The sequence below is a fragment of the Sinohyriopsis cumingii genome, chromosome 2 (assembly GCF_028554795.1).
Source record: "Sinohyriopsis cumingii isolate HCF-2022 chromosome 2, ASM2855479v2, whole genome shotgun sequence".
Taxonomy (NCBI): Eukaryota; Metazoa; Mollusca; class Bivalvia; order Unionida; family Unionidae; genus Sinohyriopsis; species Sinohyriopsis cumingii.
In genome coordinates this window covers 52,799,217-52,816,397 of record NC_142962.1, presented here as the reverse complement: position 1 = coordinate 52,816,397, position 17,181 = coordinate 52,799,217, and the positions used below count along the sequence as shown (strand labels likewise).

The window sequence follows — 17,181 nt, the reverse complement described above, 5'->3', positions numbered from 1 at the left end:
CCATTACAACTTAAAATGAAGCTACCAAGTGTTTACATCCACAGTAAAAGTCCAACAGTTTTATAATCAAGCCAGCAAATATAATGAATTGTCAGTAAGAACTGACAAAGTTTAGATTACACCTCTTTTCCTCCCAAACTTTGTCACACTGTGGTGGCATTTCTGCCCAATGAAAAACATTGCATTTTAAAAATTGCTTATCAGTGGCTTATGAAAAAGAGAAAAATAATGGTTAAAAAGATTAGAACTTGAACCTGAACCACCTAGAAATTGAGGATATCATTCACATACTGAGACACGTTAGCTCTTCTACCTGAAAAGCAAATCAGGAAGCTCTGGAACCTATTGAATCAAGCAACTGTGGGGGGAAAATTGTCTTTCACTTTAAATACCATTTAGACAAAGGGATTTAACTCTTCCTAACACTTCCATTTACCTCCCCTCACAACTGCACTATGGATGTGGATGTTTACCAGTTTTAGCTTGAGCAAATACCTTGATGTGGATGCTTGTATTTGCAGTGAAGTGTGAGAGGGTTTAACAGTAATGAGCTTGGATAAGTATTCTCAGAGAAACATAATTTACTAACAAAATATTTGCTGCCTCTTTTGAATATTGTCTGACCACATTAATATTTATAGGTAACAGGGGGTGGCAATGCTGAGCATCCTACTCCAACGTGCTTCCCATCAAGGAAATTAGGATTCTTCCATATATGACAATAAACTGCACAACTAATATCAGACCAGGACAACTGACATCCACTTAAGCAATGTCAACATTAACTAAGTAAATGTAAAGGAATAAAATGACTTTTCCTTACAGAGCAAAATCTCCATCTGAATCCACCAAAAATACTGTTTTACACCCTGGTAAGGCTAAGCCACCATCAGACTGGTCTGTTGATGGTCTGGGCTGCAGCCACCAGACCAATAAGATTCAATTCTTGCCTCTGCACTCTTGACTGCCCATTGACAGCAGCCAGTTGTTCGCAAAGAAGCCTGGTTACATCAAAAGGAACACAGAACCATCTAATCTGATCTTAAGATCACTCTGTTCCACATACTGGGTTTGCTCACCCTCCATGCTGAAGCTAGAGCTATCAAGAAACACATTTTATATGATAGCAGCTTGAACGAGCTGCTGGCTAAGGGATCAAACTGATTCGAATTATGCAATGTTAATACCCACAATGAATTCAACTTGGGAAACAGGGCATGCTATTTTTGCCCATTAATTCAAAACTGGCTAAAAAATCTGATAAATCTATAGTGTGACCTATACTATGATGCCTAAATCTGAGATTGTGAAGCCTCTGATTACGCTGGGGGTTAAATTATTCTCCTTTCATTATTATTTATGAATATTTGATTATATAGCCAGAGAATAAAGTGACCAATTGCTGGGACTGATGCATGCATGCACCAGTCCATGAAAACCAGACACTTTACCTAGTACACCTTTTGATGTTTGCAAGATTTTCTCCACAAGAAGAAGGCTTATATTCTTTTCTTCACAAGGTTCTCCTGAAAAGACCCAGTTGTGATGAAATTACCTGTATGTGCATGGATGAAACACCTGCAACTGTTACAGTAGCTGTTTGAGCAGGTTTGGTTTCAGGGGAATATTCCCAGGAATGTGTGTTGTTTGATAATTTACCCAAGCCTTCTCGCACCTAAGAGGGGTTATCAAAATCAATTTACATTACAGTCCCTCACTTTTTAAAATTATTTTTGGTACTTTGACTTGGGGTTGCTAGACACAGCCCGAAAACCACTCTAAAACTGACTGCCAGTGGATCCACAGTCAACTCCTTTGGGGCCAGGACTCGTGAGATCAAGATTGGCAGTTGGTGGTTCCACTTTGTTGGAAACAGATCTATCTCTGGGCAGACCCAAAAATTTGCAAAATGATCCTGAGCATTGTGAGGTGAAGGGTCTGGCTCCTTCGTACAATTAATCAGCCAGGTTATTAAGCCTTCCCGGAATATGTTTGCTGTGGGCTATCATGTTCATCTGCGCACACCAGTGGTGAAAATCCCAAACCAAATCCCCTTCTTCCCCTTCCACCCACCCACAACTTTGAGAAGGTAAACCAACACAGAATTATCAGTCATATAGAGGACTGTTTTCTATATATAACTGGACTGTTTTCTATATATAATTGGACTGTTTTCAATATATAACTGGACCGTTTTCTATATATAATTGGACTGTTTTCAATATATAACTGAACTGTTTTCTATATATAATTGGACTGTTTTCAATTTATAACTGGACTGTTTTCTATATATAATTGGACTGTTTTCAATATATAACTGGACTGTTTTCTATATATAATTGGACTGTTTTCAATATATAACTAGACCGTTTTCTATATATAATTGGACTGTTTTCAATATATAACTGGACTGTTTTCTATATATAATTGGACTGTTTTCAATATATAACTGGACTGTTTTCTATATATAATTGGACTGTTTTCAATATATAACTGGACTGTTTTCTATATATAATTGAACTGTTTTCAATATATAACTGGACTGTTTTCTATATATAATTGGACTGTTTTCTATATATAATTGGACTGTTTTCAATTTATAACTGGACTGTTTTCTATATATAATTGGACTGTTTTCAATATATAACTGGACTGTTTTCTATATATAATTGGACTGTTTTCTATATATAATTGGACTGTTTTCAATTTATAACTGGACTGTTTTCTATATATAATTGGACTGTTTTCAATATATAACTGGACTGTTTTCTATATATAATTGGACTGTTTTCTATATATAACTGGACTGTTTTCAATATATAACTGAACTGTTTTCTATATATAACTGGACTGTTTTCTATATATAATTGGACTGTTTTCTATATATAACTGGACTGTTTTCTATATATAACTGGACTGTTTTCTATATATTATTGGACTGTTTTCAATATATAACTGGTCCTTCAAAAAATGAACTGTGTTTACTATGGTCTTCATTTCTAGAAGGTTGATATGAAGAGGTAACTCTTCTGGTCCCCATTAACTACTGACCATGGTGAAGCTGGGCTGCAGATCAGCTCACATACTGTATGAGCTAGCATCCATGAAGATAGTAACTTCTGGCTGGAGTCTGTCTAGAGCAATTCCTGTCATAGTCATAACTTGCTATGTCACTGATTCAGAAAAGACACTACTTCATTACAGATCATGATGGTGTTCAAAGAGTCAACTGCCAAAGGGGTGCTGCCGAAGTAGCAGGACCTTTTGCTATGGACGCATTAAAAAATTGTTGAGGAAAAACAATTCCACAACTGTGCTGAGCTGATGAGCAGACCAAAGGGTTGCATATAATCTTTTGCTTACATCCATTCTCTGTCAGAAATTGACTCTGCAAGCTCAATAATTCATGTGCAAATGAAGGAGGGAAACATGACTGAGGTTTGTAAAAATCAAAACCCGATGACCAGGTTGACAAAATGTTGGAATGGAGTGAGGTCTGGCTAATCTTAATTGATCTGAAACCCCAAGTAAGAAAAGATCATTTCTACCTCTGACCAAAGATAAATTTATATCATGTGTTTTTGGAGTACATCATTGAGATACCCAAGAAGAGAGAGGATATAGTGGAAGCTCTTGGTGAAAGACCCATGGACTGGTTTTTGGGAAAATGAGAGAGCACAAAATTGGTAATTGTTTCCTTAGAAACCAAAGCAAAGGACCTTGTGCGAGGATGTGTGTATAGAGACAAAAACGTCAGTCAAGTCTAAACTGATTGCAACTTCATCTTCTTTCACTGGATGTCAGGCTAATCTTGCCATTTTTAAAATTTGAACCTTTGTGCAGCTATGTACTTGTCCAGCCAGTTGAGGTCGATGAAGTCTCAGATTCCTGTTGGTGCTAAGTACTAGAAACAGCCTGGAGAAAAACCTGGAGAATCTGGTTTGCAAGCTCTCTGCACCAACCGACTTGTTCAGTAGAAACCAGATATCCATCTGCACTATTCCTTGCCTTCTCCAGATCAGATAGCAAGTGGAAGGGGAAGTTCAAGTGGAAGGGGATCAGATAAATTAAATCCAAAGCCCCTCCTAAATATAAATATAAAGTATAAGTATAAATCAGAATTAAAACTGGCACAAATTTAATCTTTCTAACAAATTACTTGAAATTTATATCACAAGAACCTTCAATCACAAACTTAAAATTTAACTTCAGAAAATGTATCATAATATGCTGGCAGATTGGAGTCTGTGTTATTTATTCTACTTATTACTCCTAACAAACTGCACAGATCAAGATCTGTCATTACATCATACAGTTGGACCTGCCTTACTAAGTGCCTACATACATTATTTTAATTTAATGAAGCCGTTAAATCTTGACTAACTTCAGTGGATTCTGTTTTTTTCCACTTTTCTTAGATCTATAGAAAATGATATTGTCTATGGTACTTAAATCTATGGGTATTCTATTGATGATGATAGGTCCTACTTTTCACCGGATTTTAAAAGTGGTAATTTTTGTCACATCTATGAACAATTGCAGGGCTTAAAGAAAATATCTGAGACACAGGCCCAGGGCTGGTGACCTAAATGAACTCACAAGTCCTGACTGAAATTCCACAAACCTCGACTCCAATTTAAACATGCCCAGAAATTACCCCTATTTCAATATTGTAACATGTTGTTGCATTAGCTACAATTCACATGTAAATTCAATAGTGTTCAAAGGGGTTTGAAGGTATTGCAAATGTCACTAGTGATCATCACTACACTCACTAGGGACTGGGTAGTCCTGGTGTTAAAACTTCTCCAAGTGAAACCTAGTCAGAACTGAACTGATGCATGTTGATATGTCCCTTATCTGGTTTTTATTATTTTGGCGTGTTTTGGCGTGCTTCACAAAGTAAAACTTCATCAACCAGGAGTTCTGAAATTAATTTTGTTGGGGTTTGCTGATACTTCAAAGAAAAATTGCCATTGTTCACAAACTTGTCAAAAATGTTAAACATATTGCTTAAACATTGTCAATCAATGCAATGATACGTAATAACATTTGTTCTTGTACATGTATCTAGGATCTCTTTGGATTTGGGTTGTTCCACTTCCTAATCCTACCTAAGCAAATTGGCAGAAAAGGGCTCACCCACTGAAGCCTTTAAACACATCTACACTAGCTAATGTCAGCCAATTAAATAATATGTGAAATGGTGGTTTATACCTGACCTCTTTGCTTTTAACTGCCACTAATTACTCTGCCCAAGGGATAGTTTTACATCAGATCTAGTCATGGTCATTTACCGTTTACTGTTTATACATACTACATGTAATGGGCATCGCCTGAAAGTGGTGGTTTTTTTCTTTCTATTTTTGAAGATTATTGAAAATTGTGTTTTCTTGTAACATGACCTTGTCAGTGGGTTTGGGAGTACAAAATCATATTTTTACCATTGACATGCCATTGATTAAAACTAGTCTTCAATTTCATGCAGGACAGTGGTGATCTGATTTAGATTGCATCATGTTATGGTAAGTATGTCAACATCTTGAAAATACATTTACACATTTCATCAGTACGATCAAAGTTTCCTCAGGCAAATTAGATTTTTTGACAAGCCCGGTGGGCACCTCACTTAGAATACAGGATGGGACTGATCTAAAATTTAAGGGGCCCCAGGCATAAGGCTATCAGATTTTTTTTAGCACTGAATTGGTACACAATAAATAAACTGAAGTCTTAATATTAAGGTGACAGTAAACAAGGGTTCCATAAAACAGTCTAACATGTGAAGATTAGTATAAAGCACTGCCAAAAAACTTTAACTCAATTCTGTCACCTTTAATGCCAGAAAGCAATATCTACATATCACTTTCTGCTAAATTATGAGGGCAAGACTGGAAATGCAGTTCAGAACAGGGATCAAATATCACTTAAATATGAGAAAGAAAAATGAAACAAACGCAAATATTAACCTCTGAGAGGAAAGATTCCAAAAGTAAGAGTGCCTGAACCAGTCTATGTTTCTGTCGATGAGATAATGTATTGCTGATAGTCTGAATTGTTGTTTCAGAAATTTCCTTGCATGTCTTTAGGATTATATGACATAGGTTGGTTGCTAGGTTACAATGGCACTCATGGCTAGGATTCAGCTTGCAGAGGAAATTAACCAGGGCAACTCTCACAAGGGCGTCTCTTTTGGCAACACTAGGAATAGAAAAATTTCAATCTGAAATGCATCATCTTTCTTTGTTTCAATATGAATAATCATTACACTAATGATAATATTGCTATATTTCACTATTTATCTATTTCAACATTAATAATTAAGCACCATATTGTATGACAGGTTATTTTAGAAGGAGGAAATAATTTGAATAATTTTTGTTTCTAAACTGGAATGTTGCAATATAGTTAAACTAAAAAATATTTGCAAAATCAATCAAACCAAAGAGATTCATAAAGGGCTGTTCCAGTAAAACATATAACCCTGGGGGGAAGGCACTTTCAAATTCAACCAACCCACAACAGAAGCAATTTTAAAAAAATTATGATCCACCGTCAGATATGTTTTAATTGAAAAACACTGCCCCCTACAGAAGCATATTTTTTTAACATAATTTCTAGCTATGGGTTAATGGGCAGTAGAAGCGATTTTAATATTGGGTTGGGGACAGAAGTGATTTAAATGACAGCTGGCTGGAGGTAATCTACTGAATTTACTGAATTCTTATAGATCATATAATCTACTGCATATTTTTATTTGTATTCATTCATTATAATCAATCTTTTGTTCTTTTATTTGTTTGTCTGTCAGCCATGTATGTCTCTCATACTATGAAATCACACATTTTCATGGTGGCTTATTATTTGTAGATGTCATTGATCAGTCCCTTAATACCTACTAATTTAACATCCATGAATACAGATTTTATCTACCTGTCAATAGAAAAAAGACAATTACTCTATAATTGTATGTTTACATTTGTTGCAGATGCAGTTATATTCTGATTTATAACAAATTTAATGCTGTCCTTTGAATTTGATTATCTATTTCGTTACAGCACACTTTGATGACAAGTTATTAAAGCATTTTTGCATTTAATCCTACCAAAAAGCAAATTTTAAAGTAATTTACGTTTTTCCGAGAACACTTACCCAGTCACATTATGTTAGGAATATTAGCCTGGTACCTCGTGAATTCAGCCCTACTAAAAGATGACAATTTACCTTTCCCTGTTTATATCAATAGACCAAGAGCAATGACACTTGTCTATTACATCCCTTTGACACTGCCAGATATTGCTACTTTTTAGCTGAGTGAAATACTAACAAGGATGTCGTATAGCAGGGAGTTTGGGAAGGTTTTTAAGTGATGTAATTGGGTAAGTATTCTAGGAGGAACCTAATTTACTTAAAATTTGCTTTCTTCTTCGAATACATTCCCCAATCATATTACATTAGGAGAATAAGTAATAGGAAGAGGGAATGCTGAGCATTCAACCTCTACATTAGGGATCCTTCATGGGAAGAATTGATGAATTCCCCCATGTGAATGATAACCCATTCTCCTAATTACATAAGCAATACAGCCTGGGGTCACTTGACCTGTGACAAGCAGTTAAATTACTGAAATCTTCTAACCTATGAAAAGCTAACATGTTGCATTGATTGATTCAGTTGGGTTTGGTGGCTGTCTGTACCAAATTCAAGGTTGTTTGTGTGACGCCATATCTCTGACATGGAGGCTTGAGAAGGCTGACTCTCCATGCCAGTCAACAGCTTCTATTATATCTTGGGTCAGAACATTGCATTCGAATGCAAGGCTCACAGAGATTGTTCAAAACTTTTGAGCAGTAATCTATTTGAGGTGACTCTGATCTGGTGAGATGTCCGAGTACACCAACCGTACGACCCATTTCAGCCATGAAGAAAGGACTTGATGTGTGATCTTGCATGGCTACTGTTCTCAACCTGTCTATGGAAGACAGTGAGCAAATGACAACTCTTTGATTACAGACAGTAACCTATTTTGTCAAGAGAACCAACAAACCTTCCGTTCTGAACTGAAGAGAGTTTTGGTTGACATAAAGGGCATGCAGCTCTCTTACCCTGCATGAAGAAACTAAAAGTAGCAGGAAACATGACTTGTGTTATAGTGACTTTAGTGAAGTGTAGGCTAGAGATTTAAACTGAACCATGTTAAAACCCAGGATTGGTTCCTTTTGGAGACAAATGACAAATGAGGGATACTGGTCAACTGAGACAAAATTGTCTAAACAGGTCTATATCCTGCCCCAAAACATGTCTGCCATGATACCAAAATGTGTCTAATATCTTGGGGCAGTAGCCTTTGACAGAGGATGGGGCCAAATGTTTCTCCTCAAAGAGCCAGAGAAAAAGTTGACCAGTTGAGGGATTGAGGCATGCAAAGGGACAACGTTGTTGGTACAGCACCAGTCCCTGAAAACATGCCATTTTCCCTCACAAGCCTTCAGAGTGGAGGGTCTTCTTCCTCTCAAGATTATCTCCAGAGTCAAAGGTTTGAATTGTTTGTTTTGCAAGGTTATCCTGGTAAAAGCCAACTGTCTAGAAGAAGAGGATGGTCCAGGCAGGGAAGGATAACCCATGATCATCGATGCTAGAGAAGATTTGGGTTGGCATATCGCTAGACTGAGTAGATTGGTGACCCAGGACTTATCCCATCTGAGAGAGGCTCTCAGGATCATCTTGCCATTCTGATCCTGTAAATTCTGGATTATTTTCAGACTCAGCACCATGGGAGGGGAGGCAAATGCCCACAACCCCTCCCAAATGATTGACAGTGCATCCACAGCCCAAGCTTTAAGGTGTAGAACTGGACAGATCAAGGTGGGTAGCTTGTGATTCCACCTCACTACCAAACAGTCAATCATTGGACAACCCGAAGACTAACTGATGGAGATACCATTCCATGTGAAGGACTTTACCACTTCTGGATTGAGTCTCAAACAAGACTCTGCCAGGAATGTGTCTGATTTGTATGTTGATATGGAGATTGTTGCCCAATGTCGAAACTGCTGAAACAGAACAAACAGGTTGGGTGATTTTGTATCTCCCTGTCTGAGGTATTCACCACCAGCACTGTCAAAGCAAATGAGGACCGTTTTAGCCTCCATGTCAACCTTCTCAGAAATGAAAGGCATTGACCAGAACCTTCATTTCAAGGTTGTTGATGTGTAGAGGCCATTCTCCTGGCTCCCATGTGTCACTGATGGCAGTGAAGGTCAGCACCCCCACTGTGTGTGCTGGTGTTGATACCTAACATTTTATCTGACTGGGGCTTCTCCAGCAGGATTACCATAATCAGCCGATTTGGACTGCTCAACTTACACAGAAATGATTGAATCTTGGGCTTGGTCATGACTTTTTGATCAATGGGACTTGAAATGAGGTACCAAATGACAGCCAAAAGGGATCAAGCCCGCTGCCAACAAACTGAGGAGTTGTAAGAACTCTTGCTGAAATCCAAGTCTTGTTAGAAATGGAGTTGATGAGTTCAATGATTCTGGTAATGCAAACACAAGGAAGCTGCACCTGATTCTGGTTGGCTAAGAATTCCATAACCAGATAGACAAAGTTCTGGGATGGATGGATGTCTGACTGTCCGAATTCACTAAAAAGTCTAGATCATCTAGAAGAGAAAGAAGATCGCAAGGTAGCAGGCTAATATTCCTAATGTAATTTGATTGAGGGACATATCCAAAGGAGAAATTGGAAACCCCAAATTTAGTAAATGCAATTTGATACAATAAAAATTAAATGAAACAATGAATGGAATAAATGCAAAATCTGAATGCCTTTCTGAAACAATAAATGAAAACTGATGATAGCTAAAATGTAAATATGAATGTAAAACAAATGAAACACTTAAAGAAATGCATAATGAATGCAAATAAGGTGCAGATTTGATTTGGGTACATGAGAAAGCTTGCCAGTAACTTCTTGTGGGTCAGTGGTTCTTTCTGGGGTTTACCCAGTATCTTCCTCCACCATTTATACTGGACGCCATGTATAGCTTATCTTGTGCTGAAAAATGGCATTAAACCCTACAACAACAACAAAAACAACAGCATTAATATAATTTATTATGCATAATAAACTTTAAGATTACAATTTACTGTAAACATTTTTATCCCAACAATATGTTTTAAGATCATGTTATTTCATTACAAAAATGTACTCATGCCTTCCTTTTCTCTTTCACAGCACACTCCTCTTTAAAATTAACATTACCAATACCAACCCAGGTCTTATCTGTTTCAATGCACAAATCCTTTAAATATTAGCTTTACAAAATACATACCTAGGTCATATCTCATTCACAGCACATTTCTCTTTTAAATCAAACTTACAAATACCTACCTTGGTCGTATCTCATTCACAGCACACTTCTCTTTTAAATCAAAATTACAAATACCTACCTTGGTCGTATCTCATTCACAGCACACTTCTCTTTTAAAGATTCAATGTGAAAGCACGCGTCCTGCCACTGTCTGAAATACAAACAATAAATGTCTGAAAGCAGTATACTAAAAGCTCTGAATAGATGTATGCATAAAAGTATACACAGATATATGCATAAAAGTATACACATGTACATATCTGTGATACTTTCAGAACACCAAAATGAGATCGGGCACAAACTTCTGTTCTCCTTGGTGCTGAATATTTGAAATTAGGGCTGTTCCATTTAAACATACACAGTACCCAGGGAAGGTACTTTTTTAAATAATATATGCCTGGGTACTACGAATACCCAAAGAGTTCATGTGAAAACATTATAAAATTATAACACGGATCTGTGGGTGAGTATTCTACATTAAAAGTGCCTTTCCTGGGTCACATGTAGGCCGTACTATATATTACTCAATTACAAGTCAAATCCAACTGAAAAAATGCACAGACCTAGATCTGGCATAACATAATGTGTCAGTAGATCTGGGTCTATGGAGTTTGTTTGGGATAATCAGTATAACAAACAACATAGACCTTGATCTGCTGGCACATTATGTGATGGCAAATCAGGTCTATGTTGCTGGCAGACGGCAATGATTTATATATATGATTTATTTATAGTACACATTTTCTTTGACAATACCTATGCTTTTTTTCGCCCTAGGGCAATGATTCTGAACATTTTTATTTGATGATAATAATATCTGCATATATTTACTTTTTTAATGTTTTACAAGTCTACAACTATTTAATAAATGTAAAATTTAATTATATATATATTCCTGACTAAAGAAATCATTACAAAATCCAATTCTTACTTTCAAGGCTCACTATCAATAATTATTATATGCTCATTTTTTTCCTCCATTAACTCTGCATTGTCAGAATTGCTCAGTATTTTATGATACTGAACTCGCGAGAAACTTCATATTGCACTCATTAAGGAACTACTTTCTATTGTAAACAAACGATGGACGTAGATGGCCAGCACTTTTTGTAAACAAATCAAGTACACTCACATAGTAGGTGGTTTACGTTTTGGTTGATTACATTTGTTTCTATGAACTAAAGCAGCTGCTTCATGGACTGCCACATACCAGCTGCTTTGCAACATTCCGCATTAACTTTTTGGACTGAGGCAGGAGATGCCAGATTTCATAAAATTGCTGGGTACCTACAAATAATATTCAAGTGACAAGGCATAAACTGTCTTCTTTAGCTGCTAATAAGAATGCCAAGAAATATACTTACAGTTTTACATCCTGAATTTCCCTCGCCATTTCAATCTGATGTATTTCATGTAGAATTTGCACAGATGAATACAGTCCGTAATCACGAAATTTCGTAGAATCGACAAAAATACCAAAATCTATTCATCTCAGATCAAATGGAAAATTTGTTGCAATGTGCATTCATTCATAATATGAATCTAAATTTCAATTTTAAGTAGACCAAAACACCATTTTCTTTCAAAAGTTATGTCTAGTGTGCGACTAAGCTCCAATCTATCTGGACGGAGTTATGTGTACATTAATAATGTTGTTGTGTAATGATGAATCTACGCTTACATTCAGTTCCTTTGTTTCTTGTAGTGTATTTTGTTTACATAATTAAGCCTTAGGTTGAATAAGAAAAATGAGCATATAAAAAAGGTTACTGCATTTGTATGGGAAAATATGAACTCATTTTGTTAGATGGATATACTGCACTCCCAAGGTCGTGCAGTATTCCGTCCAAAAAACTTGTTCATATTTTCCGATACAAATGTAGTAACCTATAAGTACAGTTCAAACAAGCATCATAACTGATTTGAAGTTGAATAAAATCTGCATTTATTTTTCAGCTCAAAATGACATAATCATAATAAAGAAATTGCATTCTTCAACCTGTGCAAATTTTATGAACTTTTAAATACTCATTCATCTTTTATTTGATGGACAATTGGTCATGGGATACTTTTCTGTGTTTCAGAGCAATTTGTGAAAAGCTGTGGGACTACAGTGGTCCCCCTCATGAATTCCCCCTCCCTCCAACCAGCAGCCACCTTTTACAGCCAGAATCCCTTGGCACTAATGAGGTTGTATTCAAAAGTACCCCTCAAGAAATGCCACCCTTCAAATGCAACCAGCAGCCAACATATTAGTGTCAAAATTTCAAATTTACTCCTCGCAAGCAGCCACATTTTTTGTAATATGTGTCCAAAAACTAATATTTAATTTATACGGTATGGGAAGTAATCCAATTATCTTTACCAATGTATGTTTCCCTGATGTCATGTTTTCATTACTGAAAGAAGAGCTTACCACATAGTTTCATATTATGTCATTCACACCGATGTTTACAGGAAATGGGGTCAACATTGTTATGATAGAGTTTTGGGCTTCACACAGCAGTTAGTTTTTTTCTTTGATGTATATGGCCGGACATAACTGCCAATATCATAACATTGTCAGCATAGACTAAATATAGATTTTGTAGATTAACACACAGAGAGAAATTAACCTTGAACAAAACAGGGTACCAGATAAAGACCGAAACATCATGTGATAGTATATGTATTCATTCCTTTATAAACAAGGCATTTTGCTGACTCGACAAAAGTTTTGTCTGCATAATGAAGTTGCAACACTAAACAATTAGAAGCATAGGAATAAATCATTACGAAACTTTAACATGTCATCATCTAATCAGAAAAATAATACTTTAGGAGGAAAAGTAAAAGTCATTTGACTTGATGACAATGGGGAGAGTTCAATAGTTCTTGCCAAAAATTTATGTTGGAAAGCCTCCTATACAACACAGTAATATTCTGTGGCAGTGGGAAAATGGAGTAAATGGAAAGAGAATTATTTTAAATGCCATGCAATATATGTACCAAGAATTAAATTATGTTTTGAACAGTTTTGCCATGCACATGTCAACAGTATCCTACTTGCATATCACGCTTAAGAAAAATATATATTTTAACCTGAAATAAGTCAGAAGAACCTTTTAATAATCAGTGCTACTTTGAAATGAAAATATTAAATGTTGTGAAGTTCTTTGTAGTTTACTTACTGCATACATATATTTGTCACAAATACAGTCCACCTCTGGAAAGGCCACCAATCTTATACAGCCACTTTCCTGGGGAAAGAAGGGTGGCTGTATAAAAGGGGGACAACTGTAGTTGCACCCACAGGATTATGATATCCTATAAATATGTGTTACAACCAAAAAGGGGCACAACCTAAGAAAAATGCATTAGAGCACGATGATAAATGATGTGTACACATGTTGACCTTGCATCAACAATTTCTGCCAAGTTTCAGGGCAATTCATCAAAAGCTGTTAAACCAGTTACACACACAAGAATTAACACTCTACATAGCGTACACATGTTAACACAATATGGGGAATAACTCTGGGAAAAACATTAACACTTAGCAATGCATTAAAGAATAAGAATAGAAAGACATGCACATTTGACTGACTGACTGTCAGTATGTCAATGAAATTTCAAGGCAATTCATCAAATGATGTGGGACTGATTAGCAAACCCACACATTTTAATTGTCATACGTAGTACGTGTATGTAAAAAGGACCCAAACTCTAAGAAACAAATCAGGTTGGATTTAGTGTTATACACAGCAACATTTTGAAGATTATATTATACAAAGGCAAGTAGTGTACAGCCCATCAACACACCATGATAACCAAACCAGGGTGATCCAAAGGTGGGGAAATTACCCACAATCTATTGGTCACGAATCCAATGCCCATACCACTTGAGTCACAATGGCTAATGAAATTCAAGAACATATTATGATTCAATACTCTAAACTTTTAGCTTTATTATGCAATCTCTTAAACATAGCAATACTTTTACCTTTCAGCTTTATGTATCATCATTCCTCCAAACATAATAATTTTACCTTTCAGCTTTATGTATCATCATTCCTCCAAACATAATTTTACCTTTCAGCTTTATGTATCATCATTCCTCCAAACATAATTTTACCTTTCAGCTTTATGTATCATCATTCCTCCAAACATAATAATTTTACCTTTCAGCTTTATGTATCATCATTCCTCCAAACATAATAATTTTACCTTTCAGCTTTATGTATCATCATTCCTCCAAACATAATTTTACCTTTCAGTTTTATGTATCATCATTCCTCCAAACATAATAATTTTACCTTTCAGCTTTATGTATCATCATTCCTCCAAACATAATAATTTTACCTTTCAGCTTTATGTATCATCATTCCTCCAAACATAATAATTTTACCTTTCAGCTTTATGTATCATCATTCCTCCAAACATAATTTTACCTTTCAGCTTTATGTATCATCATTCCTCCAAGCATAATTTTACCTTTCAGCTTTATGTATCATCAGTCCTCCAAACATAATAATTTTACCTTTTAGCTTCAGTATGCAGTCCCCTAAACACAGCAATACTTTTACTTTTCAGCTTTATTAGTCATCTCTTAAACACAATAATAATTTTACCTTTCAGCTTTATTATGTAGTCCCCCAAACATAGCAATACTTTTCAAAAGTGATAGGAACTTGATGGCATGGTCTAGCATTCCTGGCTCTTGCAGACTGGTTAGCAGCTGTGTTACTAAGGCATTAGCTACACCTGTCTTTTCGGCCCCAATTTCCATAAGTCCGTCTGCTAGCTGCAATAAAAAATTCAATACACTAGCATATTTTTTCTCACTTCTTAACTCTTCTGCTATTGGCACACTGCAATAATCACAAATGTAAACATCTTGAATCTGAATGTGAATACAGTGTATTCTATTCTATAAAACAATGATTACAAATCCTGATCTCTGAAACAAAAAAAATGTTAGGTTCAAATTTTCATCTACCCTTATGTAAACTGACAATGCATAAAAATATTTATTATGGTCATCTGCCATGATTCTAACTTTCAAAATATTGGAATCCAGCAAAAATATCAACAACATACAATATACTTATGTTACAATTTTATAACAGCATTTTTCCATTTTGGTTGAGAAAATCCTACATACACTGCATGAAAATAACAGTCTGGTATACCAAGCATGTGAACATACAAAAAAAATACATTAAAAGCTGTGTATCATAATCTACATAACAGAGATGTGCTTATCCACAAATTCTATCTACAAATTTATGATAAATTAAATATAATTGATATTCTAATTTACTGACCAGAAAGTTTAGGAGCTAAAGGCAACTGCAGGTTGATTTCAGATACGATCTGCTAAACATGGAAGGTGGTTAATAAATGAGTAACATGGGTTCCCTTTTCTAACACTGAGCTATAGACACAAACATGGATGCCAAAGTGGTCACCAAACAGACTAAATAAAAATCATGGTGTAGAGAAAAAATGTCTTTTGCATGTGAGAACAGCATTTAGAGAACTGTCATTTAAGAGCAGCTAAAAAACCCAATTCAAATGACAGTCTAGAAAATATATGCTACACAAGATAATCACTCCATCCAGTTGTTATTACATTCAAGAAAAGGCCATACCACTGCCAAAATGTTGAAAAATTGGCCAAAAAAATCCAACCTAGTAACCCAAGTCTTCTGAAATATGATCAACCTCAAATAACATAATAAATTAAGTGATCTTTTTTTAGGACACAGCTTAGTGCAAAATATTAAGAGTTTATATAAATTACAGGAGAAAAAAACTGAGATTCATTTCATGAAGAGGTGGGATGGAGTATTTGATGTTAGCTGGTAAGAAATAAGTCGCCATGATTTTATTTGTCAAAACTTAATGGCATAATATGCAGCCCTAGACATTTTTTAAAACTTTCCTTGTAGCCAAATTGAACAAATCGGTTTAGAAATCTACTTGAATATTCACTAGTTGTTCCAACAAAACAATATCAGACACTTATCTGGATTAACAACACATTTATTTATTATACACAAATTTTGCTTTAAAAAAAAAACCAGCTTACTTAGAAATATTCACTACAAGTTTACAAGAAAAATAATGACAGTGAGTCTCCAGAAATTTGGAAAATAAAGCAACAAAAACTTAATAAGAGACAAAGACAAAGACCTTATTCACACTTGTAATTTTGCATTGCAGTTCCATAAACAGACAATTCAAGGAAGTATCCATTCTGAGACAGTGAAAGCTTATTATAGCGGATGAGGCACTGTGCAGGCTTTCACAAAAGATACAAACCTTTGTGCAAAATATGTTTCTGTGATGCTTATCATTTAAAACTGGACTGGTTTTTCATAAGAGAGATTTTGACGACCATGGCAGTTCAAAATGTTCACAAGTCTGATTACAGTCTTTAAACCTGAGTTTACTGTGACCTTTCATATCCCTTTTTAGATATGTTGATATTTACGATGGGGTGTGAAGTCAGAACTCCTATTAAAAAGCTGCCACTCGCAATTTCAAAAAAGAAAAATCATCTTCTCAATTTCATGTGGGTAGAGCTTGACATAAGGATGTTTAAGTTTACAGGCTATTTTATGATGACACCGAGTGACTGCAGCAAGTTCCAACATTTCAACAGACAATGAGCACTAAACTTGTACTCCAACAAAAACCTCAAAAAATCTTAAATGGGATAGGAAAGTGCAGCAGAAACATGGACTCGTAAGTCTCTGAATAAAACTTAACATCATAAATGTATTAAAATCAAAACAAAAAAATAGAGTCACATTTTT

The 17,181-nt window shown here is 35.5% G+C and overlaps 1 protein-coding gene across 1 annotated transcript in view; it reads right to left on the bottom strand.

Moving 5' to 3' along the window:
• Positions 1–17,181, bottom strand: part of LOC149804857 (tRNA (guanosine(18)-2'-O)-methyltransferase TARBP1-like) — a 92,680-nt gene that overhangs the window by 21,656 nt on the left and 53,843 nt on the right. The window contains exons 16-18 of the mRNA XM_089945356.1: positions 14,989–15,161; positions 10,458–10,529; positions 5,970–6,201 (exon numbers count right to left, since the gene is read on the bottom strand). Coding sequence (XP_089801482.1) covers positions 5,970–6,201; positions 10,458–10,529; positions 14,989–15,161 — 477 coding nt within the window. The remainder of the gene's footprint in view (positions 1–5,969; positions 6,202–10,457; positions 10,530–14,988; positions 15,162–17,181) is intronic.